This window comes from Dreissena polymorpha, chromosome 16, assembly GCF_020536995.1.
Source record: "Dreissena polymorpha isolate Duluth1 chromosome 16, UMN_Dpol_1.0, whole genome shotgun sequence".
In the NCBI taxonomy this organism is placed as follows: domain Eukaryota; kingdom Metazoa; phylum Mollusca; class Bivalvia; order Myida; family Dreissenidae; genus Dreissena; species Dreissena polymorpha.
In genome coordinates, this window is record NC_068370.1 from 15,968,420 (window position 1) to 15,983,385 (window position 14,966).

At 36.0% G+C, this 14,966-nt stretch overlaps 3 protein-coding genes across 12 annotated transcripts in view; 1 reads left to right on the plus strand and 2 right to left on the minus strand.

The window, feature by feature from the left end:
- Positions 1–3,651, minus strand: part of LOC127862981 (choline transporter-like protein 1) — a 103,561-nt gene extending 99,910 nt beyond the window's left edge. For 3 of the 6 annotated variants that reach the window (XM_052402261.1, XM_052402274.1, XM_052402273.1), the window contains exon 1: positions 3,578–3,651. The gene's annotated coding sequence lies outside the window, so the exon portion shown is untranslated. Of the gene's footprint in view, positions 1–3,463 lie in introns of all 6 variants that reach the window. The other 3 variants (XM_052402262.1, XM_052402270.1, XM_052402268.1) reach the window with 3 other exon arrangements.
- A 3,979-nt stretch (positions 3,652–7,630) lies between these two features.
- On the plus strand, positions 7,631–13,939 carry LOC127862984 (superoxide dismutase [Cu-Zn]-like). The gene is made up of 5 exons (XM_052402276.1): positions 7,631–7,841; positions 10,582–10,694; positions 11,009–11,181; positions 12,165–12,291; positions 12,838–13,939. The coding sequence occupies exons 1-5, from the start codon at positions 7,646–7,648 to the stop codon at positions 13,009–13,011; spliced, it is 783 nt and encodes a 260-aa protein (XP_052258236.1). The 5' UTR covers positions 7,631–7,645; the 3' UTR covers positions 13,012–13,939.
- The window catches only part of LOC127862980 (transcription initiation factor TFIID subunit 2-like), a 52,252-nt gene continuing 50,973 nt past the window's right edge, over positions 13,688–14,966 (minus strand). For all 5 annotated transcript variants that reach the window (XM_052402258.1, XM_052402257.1, XM_052402260.1 and 2 more), the window contains one exon: positions 13,688–14,712. In XM_052402258.1, coding sequence (XP_052258218.1) covers positions 14,342–14,712 — 371 coding nt within the window. In that variant the 3' untranslated portion in view covers positions 13,688–14,341. The remainder of the gene's footprint in view (positions 14,713–14,966) is intronic.

Here is a 14,966-nt window from a genome sequence, read left to right on the forward strand (position 1 = left end):
AACCGTAAAAAAAAAATGGGGGGGGAGGGGGGGGCACGGGCGATGGTTTGGGTGGAGTCTATTATGGTATGTCAGGTAAGAGTAGTTTTGTCAAAGTATCAATCAAATCTAATCATAAACAAAGAAGTTATGGCAATTTTAGCAAAATTTAATAATTTGACCTTGAGAGTCAAGGTCATTCAAAGGTCAAGGTAAAATTCAACTTGCCAGGTACAGTAACCTCATGATAGCATGAAAGTATTTGAAGTTTGAAAGCAATAGCCTTGATACTTAAGAAGTAAAGTGGATCGAAACACAAAATTTAACCATATATTCAAAGTTACTAAGTCAAAAAAGGGCCATAATTCCGTAAAAATGACATCCAGAGTTATGCAACTTGTCCTTTTACTGTACCCTTATGATAGTTTGCGAGTGTTCCAAGTATGAAAGCAATATCTATAATACTTTAGGGGTAAAGTGGACCAAAACACAAAACTTAACCAAACTTTCAATTTTCTAAGTATAAAGGGCCCATAATTCCGTCCAAATGCCAGTCAGAGTTACATAACTTTGCCTGCACAGTCCCCTTACGATTGTTAATAATGGTTGCAAGTATGAAAGCAATAGCTTTGATACTGTAGGAATAAAGTGGACCTAAACACAAAACATAACCAAATTTTCAATTTTCTAAGTATAAAAAGGGCACATAATTCTGACAAAATGCCAGTCAGAGTTACATTACTTTGCCTGCACAGGCCCATTATGATAGTTAGTAAGTGTTTCAAGTATGAAAGCAATAGCTTTGATACTTAAGGAATAAAATGGACCTAAACACAAAACTTAACCAAAATTTTCAATTTTTTAAGTATAAAAAGGGCACATAATTCTGTCAAAATGCATGCCAGAGTTATCTAACTTTGCCTGCCCAGTCCCCTCATGATAGTAAGTAAGTGTACCAAGTTTGAATGCAATAGCATTGATACTTTCTGAAAAAAGTGGACCTAAACGCAAAACTTAACCAAAATTGTCAATTTTCTAAGTATAAAAAGGGCACATAATTCAGTCAAAATGCACGCCAGAGTTATCTAACTTTGCCTGTCCAGTCCCCTCATGATAGTAAGTAAGTGTACCAAGTTTGAATGCAATAGCATTGATACTTTCTGAGAAAAGTGGACCTAAACGCAAAACTTAACCGGACGCCGACGCCGACGCAGACGCCAAGGTGATGACAATAGCTCATAATTTTTTTTCAAAAAATAGATGAGCTAAAAAGAAATAATTTTTCTGACCTATTTATTCATTTGACATACAATAACGTAGAATAACAGTGTAAAACAACATGATGAACACATACGATATTTCAGTAGTTTAGTTACATAAAACGACAATGAAAGCATTCTTTATTTATATATTTTATGAAGTACATAAACACAACAGCGTATAAGCAACACAAAGAAAAGTCCGTAGAGTCTATTTGTTTATTTATTTGGCATAAAATAACGTTGAATAACAGTGTAAAACATCGCGATGAACACATACGATAATTCAGTAGTTTATTTACATAAAACGACAATGAAAGCATTCTTTATTTATATAGTTTATGAAGTACATGAACATAACAGCGTATGACAACACGAAGAAATGTCCGTAGAGTCTATTTGTTTATTTATTTGGCATAAAATAACAATTTAAAACAACGCGATGAACACATTCGATATTTCAGTAGTTTTCCGCAGGCACGCAGGTAGGTGAGTTCGACAGCGTACATTACTCCATGTCTGGCGGTCCGTATAGTTTTCAGCAAGCACGCAGGTAGTGATGGATTATATAATAACTTTTTTATAATAAGTAAATGTATATCGTTTTATTAGTAAATCAAGAACATAATAGAACAAGTTGATTTATCATTTCATTATTAATAAATAAATAATAATAATAACCCTAAAAAAACGACATTTTATAAAATCATTTTTACTGTGAAGCGAATACACGACGATCTTTATCTGATAGTTAAAATAACATTACGCAACAACATCGGATTAGCGGCAATGTTCTAACAGATAAGCTGTCCGCATTGAATGGCATGTTTATAACACTTGTTCAGACTGTTAATCAAATATCCATTTAGGGAGCACTTTCAAAGAAAACTGATTTGTTTATTTATTGACAATCAAAGGCGGGTGTCAGTAATTGATTGTTGCCCAAGCACCACTTTGTGCTTAAGCTGTCAAGTTAATAAATGGAACTTATCGCAGTTAAGATGTTTAATTATGTCTTACGACTTTAACATAATAAAATGTCATCACTTTCTTAATATTATTTCCATTTACAAAGTCATTTTAATTGAATTTAATAAATAGTTTAATACTAATAGAATATCACGCATACATGAAACCAAATGCTTTATTTCCATACATTGTATTGTATTAAATATGAAATTGCACTACATGAATATTTTTTTAATATAATAGAACAGAACACATAGTTTATTCGAGTATACATAGCACACAATAATAAATTACAGCAAAGCACATTTATAAACTGAATGAGTCGTAATTATTTACATTACAATATATAGCAGCACTGTTATTTTTTTTAATACGGATCTCCAAATGTTTTCACATTTCGTTTTCTACAAATGGTAAGCGCTATAGCTACCATAACTAACACCTGTTTTATCACAATTACATAATGAGGGAATGAAATACATTGTTAATTTAAGACTCATGCTTCAGGGTACTTTCTTTGATGATTATATAATGGTCACCAATTAAACTACTCAACACCTAGTGTTCCGCTAATATGGGGGCGAAACGACCAGGTGCGAATCGACCAGGGGGGAAACGTCTTGGGGGCGAAACATCCGAGGACCAATATTACTTCTGCAGTTATTTAACATTAATAACTTACGTTTTAAAAAATCATTGGTTCATGCTAATATTGGGGAAAAACAACATAAAAGCGGCCTTTTCACTTTTTGGTGAATTAAAAAAATATGTACAAGTTGTTTCAGATTCGCAAATTTTGGTTTTAGTTACATTTTTGAGGAAACAATTATACTGAACTTTTACCATGCTCTAAAATAGCCATTATATGCATCTTTTGACGATTTAAAATCCTGAAAATTATCAAGCGTTGCAACGCAAAACGATTTAATAATTTGGAGAGTTGTTGTTGTCGTTATGTTTTGTAAAACCACGAGCATTGCTTATATAAAGTATAAAATATGTCCTTCATGGTATGAGCACGGATGGCTGAGTGGTCCAAGTTGGTAGACTTTTACTACAGGACTCTATGGGTCAGTGGTTCGAGCCCTGTTGAGGTTTACTTTTTTAAATTGTATTCTTGATTTTTTACTGAAGCTTTTTAGATCCAATGTTTACCTTTATCAATATAAAGCATTTAATGACAAACTTCAATACATGCCGAAATCTGTGAAAAGGCGCCTATAATTGCATTCAATTAGACAAAAATCAATTATTACACTTAGGCATCATGGCATTTGTATGCATTTGAATATTTCAATTCTAAAATCTAAAGTCAATAGAATATAGTAATGCATACATAACAATATACGTTTAATTTTAGGAAAACTTACATCAAATCTGGTTTCTTGTTTGTTGTTTTTGTGCAGAATTTCATGCTTGGCGACTTTCACAATGTGTCTATTTTACAAGGCTACATAGTACTAAATAAGGAATGCAAGTCAGTCATTTGATCCAGCTATGCTGGTTCCAGTCAAATCTCTGCGCGGAGGTTGGTATTTTTTCAAGACCTACTGGAAAAATTCATAAATAACGTGGAGTGGGTGTATGGATGGGGAAATGGTAAACCAAGTCCATGGCTAATTATTTCCATTTTATTGGAGACGCAGACTAATATAGTCATACCGGAAAAACCTAAACGAAACAATGGCAATATTTTACAAACAGAACAAAACAAGAGATACTACAAAATATGAATAAAATGAATATATATCACAATAATTATACTTATTCACACACATATTTTAATACAAAATGTTTAATAAATGAAAATAGTTTAAAAACTCACGAGAATGGACTTTAGTCAACTTGACGGTCTTGGCAAATGCAAGCGTGGTCAGTATTGACATAACAAGTACAGGTATTGTGTCAGCTCTCATGGGTAAACGCACACTTTAGAGAGGACAGAATTCACACAAAAAGAAAAGGTAAATTATACGAAAAGGGCGACAATAAATTGACCTTTACTACACACGTACATTAAGTAAGTCCTTCAATCGATTCCTGAAAGCGGTGGCAAGCCACACCGACTAATCTCAAAACAAACAAATTCGTATAGCAAATTGACGTATTTTTGTTTTGAGCACGTTTTAACTGCAGACCGCAGTTGTGAAATAGAATCATGCGTTCGACGTTAATTCGACCGTCATACGTGAATTACGTCGAACAGCACTAAAGTGTAAGACCAACGCATATATGTATGGAACAATTAACGAAAGTGTTAAGGAAAAAATTACTTCATCAAAATTAATTTGTTCTAACCTACACAAATGTAGAGCCATTTATCGTCGCTTCTTTATCTGTCCGTCTTCTTTATCCGTCCGGTGTGTTCCCTACCAATAATTTAACCTTAATTTGATAAAAATTTCATATATTATATCATGGATCAACTCCGTGTGCATATTGTGCCATTCATTTATGTCTGATGAAATCGTTGCCAACTATATTCGTATTGTGTTTTTAAATTTTCTGGCGCATGTGTACAAATTAACTTGCCATGTATGTTTCTCCCATGGCCTAACTCTTACAAGCAGTATACACAAATGATATATAACTGTTTATACAATCTTGCAAAAAAAAAAAGTTAAATGCCTTTCAATGATTTATTTCCGTTTCCAAAGATCTTTTGTGTGTAAAAAAAATACAACGCCAGCAATTGTCAAATGTTGTTGTTTCGATTACGATAAATATAGTTTCTTTATTCTAACATATATATTCTAATATATATTTTAATATAAGTGACAACAACCCGATTAATTTTAATGTGTGTCACCGGTCACAAAAAAAGATGTTTATTTTTATTGGTTATGGATGTGGAGGGGATATTGCCTCTACGTATACGTAATACAAAGCGCAAGGGTACTTTCCTGATGCCTCAATGTCATTTACAAGCAAATGTTAGAGACAAATGAACACATATGGTTTACACTTGGAGACTTTTCTAACGCATCACTTAATCATATCAATATATAGCTCCATTACTTTTTAACGGATTGTGTTGAACTTTGGACCAAGTATAATTCAAAACATCTCTGATAATTCTTGAAAATTTAATTTTGAAATTGAAAAACAAAAACATATAAAACTTAACAAATTAAAAACGCCACTTCAAAAGTTAAATTCGCAATCTCGCACAACGTAAAATGATAACAATATGAAAAGTAAAACGTATTAACTTACATGTCGTAATAACTGACCGGTCTGCAACATGCCGATTGAGTCGTTGCGCTCCTGAATATTCATACGCGCCATATTGTTTTTCTTTAAATAATTTTATGTTTTTTTTTGTGTAAAAATTCACCTAGAATGATGAAATTGAAATTAAATTTGAATAACATGTACATTTGTATATCATATTTTAATCTTAAATTGCACATGTGATTATTTGACTATACATATAAAATCATTTATCCGTGACGATCTGACGCTTTAGCAAGTGGGGAATGTAGCCTGCAAAATACAAAGTGCGCGATTGCACTCCCGAATATTCATACGAGCTATATTGTTTTGTAAATTAATTTTATGTTTTTCCTGTATAAGAACCCACCTTAAATAATTAAATTGACATAAAACTAGAATTATATCGCGTTTCACCATTTTCACGTGCAAAAAAATTGGAACCACACCTACCCACGTGCTAAAGCGTCCATTCGTCGCGGATGAATGATTTTTACGTGAGCTTGCATAGAATGTAGTCAAATGATCGTATGCAAATTTTTTAATCAATGTCTAAACTCATAACCGAGCTATTCACGTTTGAAAGTGATGCGTTAGAAAAGTCCCCAAGTGTTTGCACATTCACGTCGTCATATGATATGCATAATAGGGGATGGACCCATGATTGAGACGTGGACGTAAGAGGGATGTCTGATAAAGCACATTGGTTAGTTTCAAAGATTTAAGTTGGTTATCGATGAATTCATGATACCAAATTAATTATCATCTTTTTCAAAAAAATCACATATTTATTCAAGTGCAAAAGTGTGGAAAAGAATGTTTTATATTATATGCTGTGTGATCATGCTATGTATATCTCGAAAAGGTTTTATACGATAGAAAATGTAAATAATCTTTAACTAGCACCGAAATATCACAAACAGCAGCATGGCTACAGTGTTAGTAAAACGATATTGTGATAACGGGTCAAAGGCATGTTCGGTTCATACGTGAACATTTGTAGCCACTAAGCGCACCACAATACTCTGTCGTGGAAAGATAGGCGATATTGATAAGGCGCACCAACTTTGTTGCTCGTGAATAGGCGATTTATAACCGCATTCGGGAAGATGCTTGTGCTCACTTTGGGTGCGTGTCTCGGGTAGTGAAACTGGTCCGTAAAATCTTTTTATTTTATTTCACACACAATAAAGCACATACAAAACCTGGCATTTGGAGCCGGGGTGGCGGTTGTCACATGCTCATGTTACAGGCTTGTAACATACCCTATGTTTCTTGGTTTCGATCGTGCGAACAACTTGCGTTGATCGTAAGGGAAAAATAAGATAATCATGCAATTGATGTGCATCAGCAATAAAACGTATAAACGTTACACAGAGACCGCAATTCGTCGTACGAAGGACGCAGACAACTCTTCCGATTCGCACACACAGCAACGGTCTGCTCAGTCGACTTGCGACGACCGTACGTGGCGGTGCTTTAACATCACGAACTTTAAGTTTTGTGTCGGACATGGCAAGTGCAGTGAACAGTGTGGAGCAGTCGTGGCTGATCTCTTACCCATACGTCCAAAATTAAAAATGTGCATGTAAACGTCATGCGTTTTAAAGTATTAAAACAAAGTGAACTAATTGATGACCTTTTTATACTGAAGCTTTATTTTTTATGACACACCGCAGTGTTTACAAATTAAACGCTATGATGTTGTTGTTCGTGGGCTTACAAAACAAAAGGTGATTGATTACCTTCACGTTGACAGTACCAGCTTGTACTATTCACATTGTCTTCGTATTCCTACATAACGTAAACTGGGATTACGTTCTTACGTTACCGTGCACGTAACAATCATACCAACGTTATTAGTAAACTGCCCCGGGCGTGGTTACTCCAGTACACGGGGATTCGTCGTTCATAGCTTGTCATATTTTATTGACTATAACGGAAGCTAACAAATAGGCAAAACATATTTGCTTTTACCCAGTTTTAGGTATTTGGGCGGAGACAAGTTAAGCGGGCGTGTCATAATCGAATGCCCACCCATTTTAGGAGAGTTCACAAAGCAGACGCTCGTTATGAAACGTTTGTTCACGCATTAACGATTTGAAATAATACTTTGAAGTAATAACAGAAGGAAAAAACTATTAATTGTGTTTTATGTAGCAACTTATAATTACTTAAAATTATTCAGTTTTTTGTTGAACGAAACGCAACAGTAACAGTTTGATATGGTGTGTTTAGTGTCGTTTCTGTATTTGCTGACATGCGCCGTGGGTCTTGCACAGCGTATGCCAGGCATACCGCAAAACAGAGCGCCGGTCAGACAGCGACCCGCACCGTTTCCGGGGTTTCTTCCGGGACCACTAACGGGGCCACTTTCGGGACCACTAACGGGACCACCTTTAGGACTTAGAGCTGGACCGGGTAGGTATCCGAACGGGATAAAGAATATCTACCAATTTTGCCGGGTGCGCAGTTTACTTTCAATGTTTGTGGTGCAATTTGTGGTGTTCGGATTTGTAGTCAAGAATGCGATTAAGAGCGGAATACCAAAAACTGTTCTTGAAATCCATGGATTGCGTCACTCTCGTACTTCGCACACGCAAAAATATTAATCTATATGTTTTGCGGGTATAATTTTGATTTGAAAAAAATAGTGTTGATTTGTATTTTACAAAATTAAAAATAACGGATTTAAAGTTGTTGGCATAAATACATTTATGTACTCATGTATATGTAGTACATACAGGAATAAATTATTATCCAAGTGAGGGTGATATTAAGCAATATTTTTCCATCCCGATTACGCATGCATTTTATACCTGTAAAACATGTATACATGTAGGTCTGTAACAACTAATATTAACTTACTTAACTTAATTGAGTACACATCGTCATAATGGAAAAAAAAACAGTTAATCAAAGAAACAGAGCGAATGATCGATGTTCTGATTTAGAATCATCATACCAAACTGTCGTCCTTCCAGAATGTGATTTAATAATTAAAAATATGATAATCGGATTATAGGTGAAAGAATAGAATAAAGGGAAAACTCTATTTTAGCATGTTCAGACCGCACAGGCTTATCGGGAAGGAAACTTAATTTCCGCATAGACTGGATTAGGATTCATGAAAGACTTCCTTTAAACGACACATTTCATGAAAGACAAGGGTCGTCTCTGATTAGCCTGTGCGGACTGCACAATCTTGTCCGGGGCGACAATAACATACATCCATTTAGCTCGGTATTCACAGAACACGGCTTAATAATAAATAGCTCGTTTCGAATTACAATTACGAACGGTAAGGTGTAACTATGACAGTTTAATTAGCAACGGGCTGATATATATTGACAACTGATGTTATGTTCGCGCACGGTCTCGCTATATAAACAATAAAACGAGCCTGGTACAACGTTGACACCTATATGCAATTTTGTTAGACAGTAAAAAACGTTTCACTAATAAATGTGCGTGCATTGCTATATACATGTTGTAGATTGTTACCCATTTTATTGCGAATGTATAGTATTTGAGCCGAGCTCTGTGAAAAGGGGTTAAATGCATGTGCGTAAAGTGTCGTCATATATGAGTCTGCACACGCTAATTAAGGGCGACATTTTCCGCATTAACTGAATGTTTGCTTAGAAGAGATGCATTAACTGGATGTTTGCTTAGAAGAGATGCATTAACTGAATGTTTGCTTAGAAGAGATGCATTAACTGAATGTTTGCTTAGAAGAGATTTTCTTGAAACGAAAAATATCATTTAAGCGATAAGTGTCGTCACTGATTCGCCTGTATGGACTTCACATGCTAATCTGGGACGACACTTTACGCACATGCATTTAACCCCTTTTCTACATGGAACAGCCCATTTATACTTGTGATATGTGCACACCATGCTGTACAGGCTCATCAAAACTTCATGTTCATTTTTTCTTTGCCAAATTTACTTGAACTGATTGCCGACATGCTATATAGACCAAGTTCAATAATTGACCAAATCGACCAGTTATGGAGTTACGGCTATAGGATTATCTAAAAACGACAGCTCATGTGGATTCTGTTCTCTAAGCATTTTTTCTTTCCGTCCAATATTTGTCTAATTAAGGAAGAATTTGGCAATCGGCATAACCCCTTGATCGATTTTACTTTTTAAAAAAAAGGTCATAGCTGTTTCTGCTATCTACATCAATCCTCTGTGCATAGTTTATAAAACAATAGCACCGCATAACGGGTGCCAACGCTGGCTGCGGGTGCAGTTTTGAATAAATGAAAGCTTGTCAGAATATTTTTTAGAGGTCACAGGGATCTTGACCTTTGACCTAGTGACCCAAACATTGGTGTGGCGTGTAGCACTCATCAAGGTGCAACCACATATGAAGTTTCAATGTTGTAGGTGGAAGCACTTTCATTTTAGAACAAATGTTCAAAAGGTTAACAAATTTTAAGGTTTTAGCACGACGCGGACGGCGGACGACACGACACGACGAGATGTCTCCGAAAACAGCGAGCTAAAAATGTATGCGAATATTATACATATAAGCCAAGAAGATGATCAACCAAAACACCAGAAGAAATTGAATGGCTATGACCTTTTAATTTATCTTAATTTGGTAGTGCTATCCGTTTTCACAACTGTGACCATCAGAAGATATCGCTTTGTTGTTTGGAAGATCTAAAAACAGCTAATGTGGCCGACTTTTATTAGCTATTCAGATAGCTGAGACTTAAACGGACTGAACATTTAAGGCATGTTTAAAACTGTTATTTCATGCATAAAGTTGATACATTGAAAGGGTTAAGAGTAATGAAGTGAAAGGAATTGAAAATATTTTCCCAGTGTTTAATACATGGTGGTACATGATGCGAATCAGTGTCGTCCGAATCAAAAGACAAACGGTTTGAATCATGTGTAAGCAATCCGCGTGTTGAAACAAATGTTAACTCCAAATTATTCAATCCCTTCGCGTTTGTAACAATTATAATTTCACACGAACGCGTATTTTCTGTATATGTCCTTGTGAGTGTATTTCTGTGTACATTGTTCTTTTACTTTAATAAAAAATGGAAATTTTTCATTTCCCCAATCTGTGATCAATTCCCTGATGTTGTTTTACGTTCACACAAATCTTCAGCTCACAAACGCTTTCCACCTTCAGATCCCGGCCGGCCTTTTGTTACCGGTTCGAGCCTCGTGTATGCCACGTGCTACTTCAATGACTCGTACACTCCCATCAAGGGTCGCGTGGACTTCATGCAGGACATGCAGATGGTATGGGAACATTTATATTCAATACGTTTCATTATTCTAATTTCCTTGCAATTTGCGCAAACAGTATACTAGATGAATATATTTATCCGTGTAACGTCAAGCAATGTGAATGTAATCATATGCATGTCTTATTATATATCTTATGTATAATACTATTAATTTAGTATTGAGTACCATGCATTATATGCATTGACAGGAGCATTGTCAATAACTTGGCATGTATTACGCCGGACATTTTAAAAATAGCCTTTTCATTATGCGTATTTTCTGAACATCTTATACACGACGGCACAACACAACTTGCGATATTTCAGACCCCTCCACGCATGCAGGTGCGCGTTCAGGCGTGGGGTCTCCCCGAAAGTACGATGAACGATGCCGAGCACGCGATGCACGTGCATCAGTGGGGCGACACCACGCGGAACTGCTACAGCGCTGGGCCTTACTTCGACCTAGACAGGCAAGGAGGCCCGAACGCCATTGACAGGTGCGTGATTTGTTTTAAAGCAACGAATTTCAACTGACTCACAAGAAGGCATTACTCAATACCAAGAGCTTATCGAAACGGCTTCGTGGACCGTTTTCAAACACGAACAAAAAGCGGCGCCAATACAAGTGAATGCGTGTTTGTGTGTGTGTGTTTGGGGTGGGGTGGGAGGGGGTACTGTGGTTATGGGCGCAAAGTCGACCGGATATTTTTGTGGACTTGACTTAAAATTTAATTTATTTAAGTAATTCAGCATCGCGGTTGTTTTGATATTCAGAAAATACTTACGGTAACGCATGTCTGGACAATAACCTATCACTGATTGATTGTGATGACATGTTTTCTGGTTGGAAAGGCAAAAACATGGCAACACGCAATAACGACGATGTTTTATTTTTCGTTCGTCGTTTAAGTGGGAGTGTTTGGTTGCAACACGAAAAGTTCTTGGGAGAATAAAAGGCGATAAATAAATGTCCAGTTCTTTTGCCGAAGTTTTGGCGTGTTGGCGCAACTGCCACGTCGTTCTTGTGGGTCGGCCGAAACAAAAAAGTCAAATACTAGTATCGTAATTGGCGTTTTGGCGGGTATATTTGTTGTACTGTGTGATGTCGTGTGTTCGCCCTTCAAAACCGCCGACACAACAGAACGACATTTCAGTGGCGCTAACATGTCTTTCTGTCGGGTACACAAGTGTGTTTGAGGTTCTTGTCTTTCTCGCGCGTCGATGGGTCTGAAATGAGAATAACGTCTATACAAAAAAAGATAGGTACCTTCATTTTTTTCGTTTCGGTGGGTTTACTTGTCGTACTGGCGACTTGTAGCCCCTCAACCGGAACGGTATGGCAGCAATGAGCCACTAATTAAAGCATTCGTTTGGAAATAAATATGTATGCTAAACGTGAACCTTTGTTTTGGTTCGTTGAAAGAATTTCACCACTTCCATTGAAATGTGTTTCGTTAGTTTCGTCCATTTCCGTTCACAGGACGGCGCGGACCGATGGTTACTTTGGAAACCTCCGTCAGACAAACAACGGCATGATAGACACGACATTCATAGTACAAAACCTCATGTTGACGGGCGAACGGGGACTCATGGGACGGTCTGTTGTGGTAAGTACGTTGTTTGCGATAATCAGTACAATGCTATTGGTTAACAATGTGTGAGGACGATACGAGAAATTTATGAAACGGTCTGTAGATTTATTGTTGTAATTGTTTCTTTAAAATCACATTTTGTATCTTAAAACGTATATGCCCTAGATAAAAGCGAATATATTTTAGAGGTTTTAGCAACTATGTAAATGGAAAGATAGTAGTATACTTGTACCCACCGCTGTATATTACCCCGCAATGTTATTGAATTAATTTCTCAACGCAATACACTCTTTTTTTTTAAAGTTATCACACACAAAACTAGTAATTCAATGTATTAAAAAATCCCATAATCATTCACGATACACTATCCATTTAAGTACATTACGAGTAACTCGGAGTTGTAGTCAGGAAATCCACAGCTAAAAGCAATTATCATGAATTGATGAACTTGTTCCATATAACAATTTTGCATTTTATAATATCCGTAACTGCAAAATTGAACAAAAGAATGTATATTTGGATAATTTATTATAAGCCGTTGTCGTATATCGTATTCTACAGCTAAAAGAGGGTCCAGACGACATGGGCCGAGGGCAGACGCCGGAGAGTCTGCAGACCGGAAATGCTGGTGCCCCGATCGCTTGCTGCGTGATAGGATACGCAGACTCATGGAACTGGAACCATCCTATACTCGTGAACGGTGATTTCCCTAACCCGGTGGGTTTGGTCGGGTAGATACCGCGGAAATAAACCACCGGTTTTGGTGGCATATATGCAGAATCGCCTAGTTGGAACGCTATATGTTATAGGTTCAATTTCAAATTGTAGAAATCTGGTACTATTGTTCTGGGCGGATTTAAATGTTTAAATATATTTTGTTATAGTTCGACTCATTATGAATTGACAATATTTATATTGACTAGAACATGTTAAGGATGGCTATGTTTACAGACAAAAAATACAATAATTTATATGTGTCCATATGATAATGTTTTAACAAGTAATTCCTATCTTGTAAGTTACATGTATATGTGCCTCATTATTCATGATTTTACAAAAAGACACATCCTTTAATGATTAGCCATAACAAAATTGTCAGGACATATTTCAAGACAAAGATATTTTACCAAAGATAATATTTTATGTTACTTTTTGTCTACAATCGGTTTGTAAACATTTGACATGTACAAAGTGGTTAATGAATCATTACTCCCTAAATTTAAAACATTTTTTAAAATATCTGCACACATTGCGTTTCTTTATTTTTAAATGTAAATAAATGTTACAAATGTATTACTTGTTTGAGCTTTATGAACACTTTTATATATTGAATGACTTGCAAATAAAATTGCATGGTAAAATTTAATGCTCAGAAGGGTACTATTGGAAAATCTGCAACAAGAACGAAGCATTTAAGTTCGAATTTTAATCACTTTTCTGACAATGATAGTCCCAAAGCAACTATTTAAACAGATGCATTTAACACCTTAATTCACGTCAGTCATCCAACATTAACTTCTTAAAAAGTTTCACCTGTCCACTTTTCATCAACAACTAAAATCAGTCAAAAATGACATAATTGATGTATCAATAACATAACATAGTAGAGAAGTATTCTTAGAGGAGGATATGAGATATGTGATAATGACTACAAAAACATAAGTGGATTTTCAAAAAAAAGTTTACCACCTTTTTGCATTAAAAATTATTAAATAGGCTCTAAATGTGAAGAATGTCAACATATCAGTAAAAGTGGGCTTAAAACCTCCTTAAAAAGCATACAATGACATATGACATGTATATACACCTACTGCCTCGCAGATCATCTCTGTTTTTATCATTTACAGCACTCATATATCAGGACTTCCAACTTTTGAAAGCTAGTGGAAGCGTTGTTATACATATAACTAAGATCACTAACATGTTCTTATCGAATATCAAAACTGCCAGAAGCATGCATGAAAAAATAATACCAGATCATTTCAAAACATAATTTACAACTTTGTATCCCGCCTGAAAGCTGCACATATAGAACTTTCCCCCATAATTCAACTACAACATGACCTCATATAACTTCAAAATCCGGAGAACTAGGTGCAGAATCCCTCGTATTTGACGACATAGATGTCACCGACTGCACAGAGGGAACCATCGGACTCGATGCAAACATTTTTTCCCCACCCACCCTCTCCTTTAGCCTGTCCTTCTCAGACCTCTCGTGCTTGTGCTTGTGTTTATGCTTGTGCTTGTTCTTTTTTTTCTTCTTCTTGACTCTGTGTCCTGAGGGGTCTCCAGTGACCTCTGTGGTGAGGTCAGCGCTAGGTGCATGTGCACTGGTGAAGAGGGGTGTGTCGGGGCCTGGCAGGTAACTGGCTGAAGAATTGCTTGTGGTGCTAGAAAACAAGCCCTGGAACGACGTTGGACCAGACACTGTACCTGAAATATAGGGGACAGTACTTCACTAGTCATAAGTTTAGTCACAAAGAAAATGTTCCATAAACTTTTATTTAATATGCTGAGGAAACAGGATCCAAAATATTTGTGTACCCTTAAATAATAATGATTATTGTGACTTTTATATAAACTGACAAAATTGGAAAGACACTCTACAAAGAACTGCCAGTTCCTAAGCGAATTTAAGGTAAGTTACTACAGACATAACATTTCTACAAAAACTTTGTAAAACAAGA

Coding starts and splice junctions, on each gene's coding strand:
- LOC127862984 (XM_052402276.1), top strand. CDS start 7,646: ATGGTGTGTTTAGTGTCGTTTCTGTATTTGCTGACATGCGCCGTGGGT. Junction 7,842..10,581: donor AGGACTTAGAGCTGGACCGG/GTAGGTATCCGA, acceptor TTCCACCTTCAG/ATCCCGGCCGGCCTTTTGTT. Junction 12,292..12,837: donor TCATGGGACGGTCTGTTGTG/GTAAGTACGTTG, acceptor CGTATTCTACAG/CTAAAAGAGGGTCCAGACGA.